The 281-nt window shown below is 58.0% G+C and overlaps 1 protein-coding gene across 1 annotated transcript in view; it reads right to left on the reverse strand.

The window, feature by feature from the left end:
• The window catches only part of EMIHUDRAFT_200816 (hypothetical protein), a gene marked incomplete at both ends in the record, with an annotated part of 1,437 nt that extends 1,401 nt beyond the window's left edge, over window positions 1-36 (reverse strand). The window contains one exon of the mRNA XM_005790629.1: window positions 25-36. Coding sequence (XP_005790686.1) covers window positions 25-36 — 12 coding nt within the window. The remainder of the gene's footprint in view (window positions 1-24) is intronic.
• Between the last annotated feature and the right edge of the window lie 245 nt (window positions 37-281).

Genomic DNA, 281 nt, shown 5'->3' on the forward strand with positions numbered 1-281 from the left:
AAGGGCCCTGCAATAGGTAGGTACCGCTATTTTCATCTTTTTTCGCTTCGCTGCGCGGCCTGGGGATAGGTAGGTAGGTAGGGCGTTTTGGCGCGAGTCAGTGCCAACAGACCCCCTATCCGGGTAGGAGCCGGAACCCTGCGGTGTGGATCTACTCTCACTGGCTGCGGTCTCCTCTTGAGCACTTGAGCACTGGATAGGGTCGATTCCGCGTGGTACGGGACCCCTCGATCGTCTCGCCCTCCCTCACTGGCGTGTTCATTGGGGTGATAAGTGTCATA

Source organism: Emiliania huxleyi (genome assembly GCF_000372725.1).
Source record: "Emiliania huxleyi CCMP1516 chromosome Unknown EMIHUscaffold_12, whole genome shotgun sequence".
Classification (NCBI taxonomy): Eukaryota; Haptophyta; order Isochrysidales; family Noelaerhabdaceae; genus Emiliania; species Emiliania huxleyi.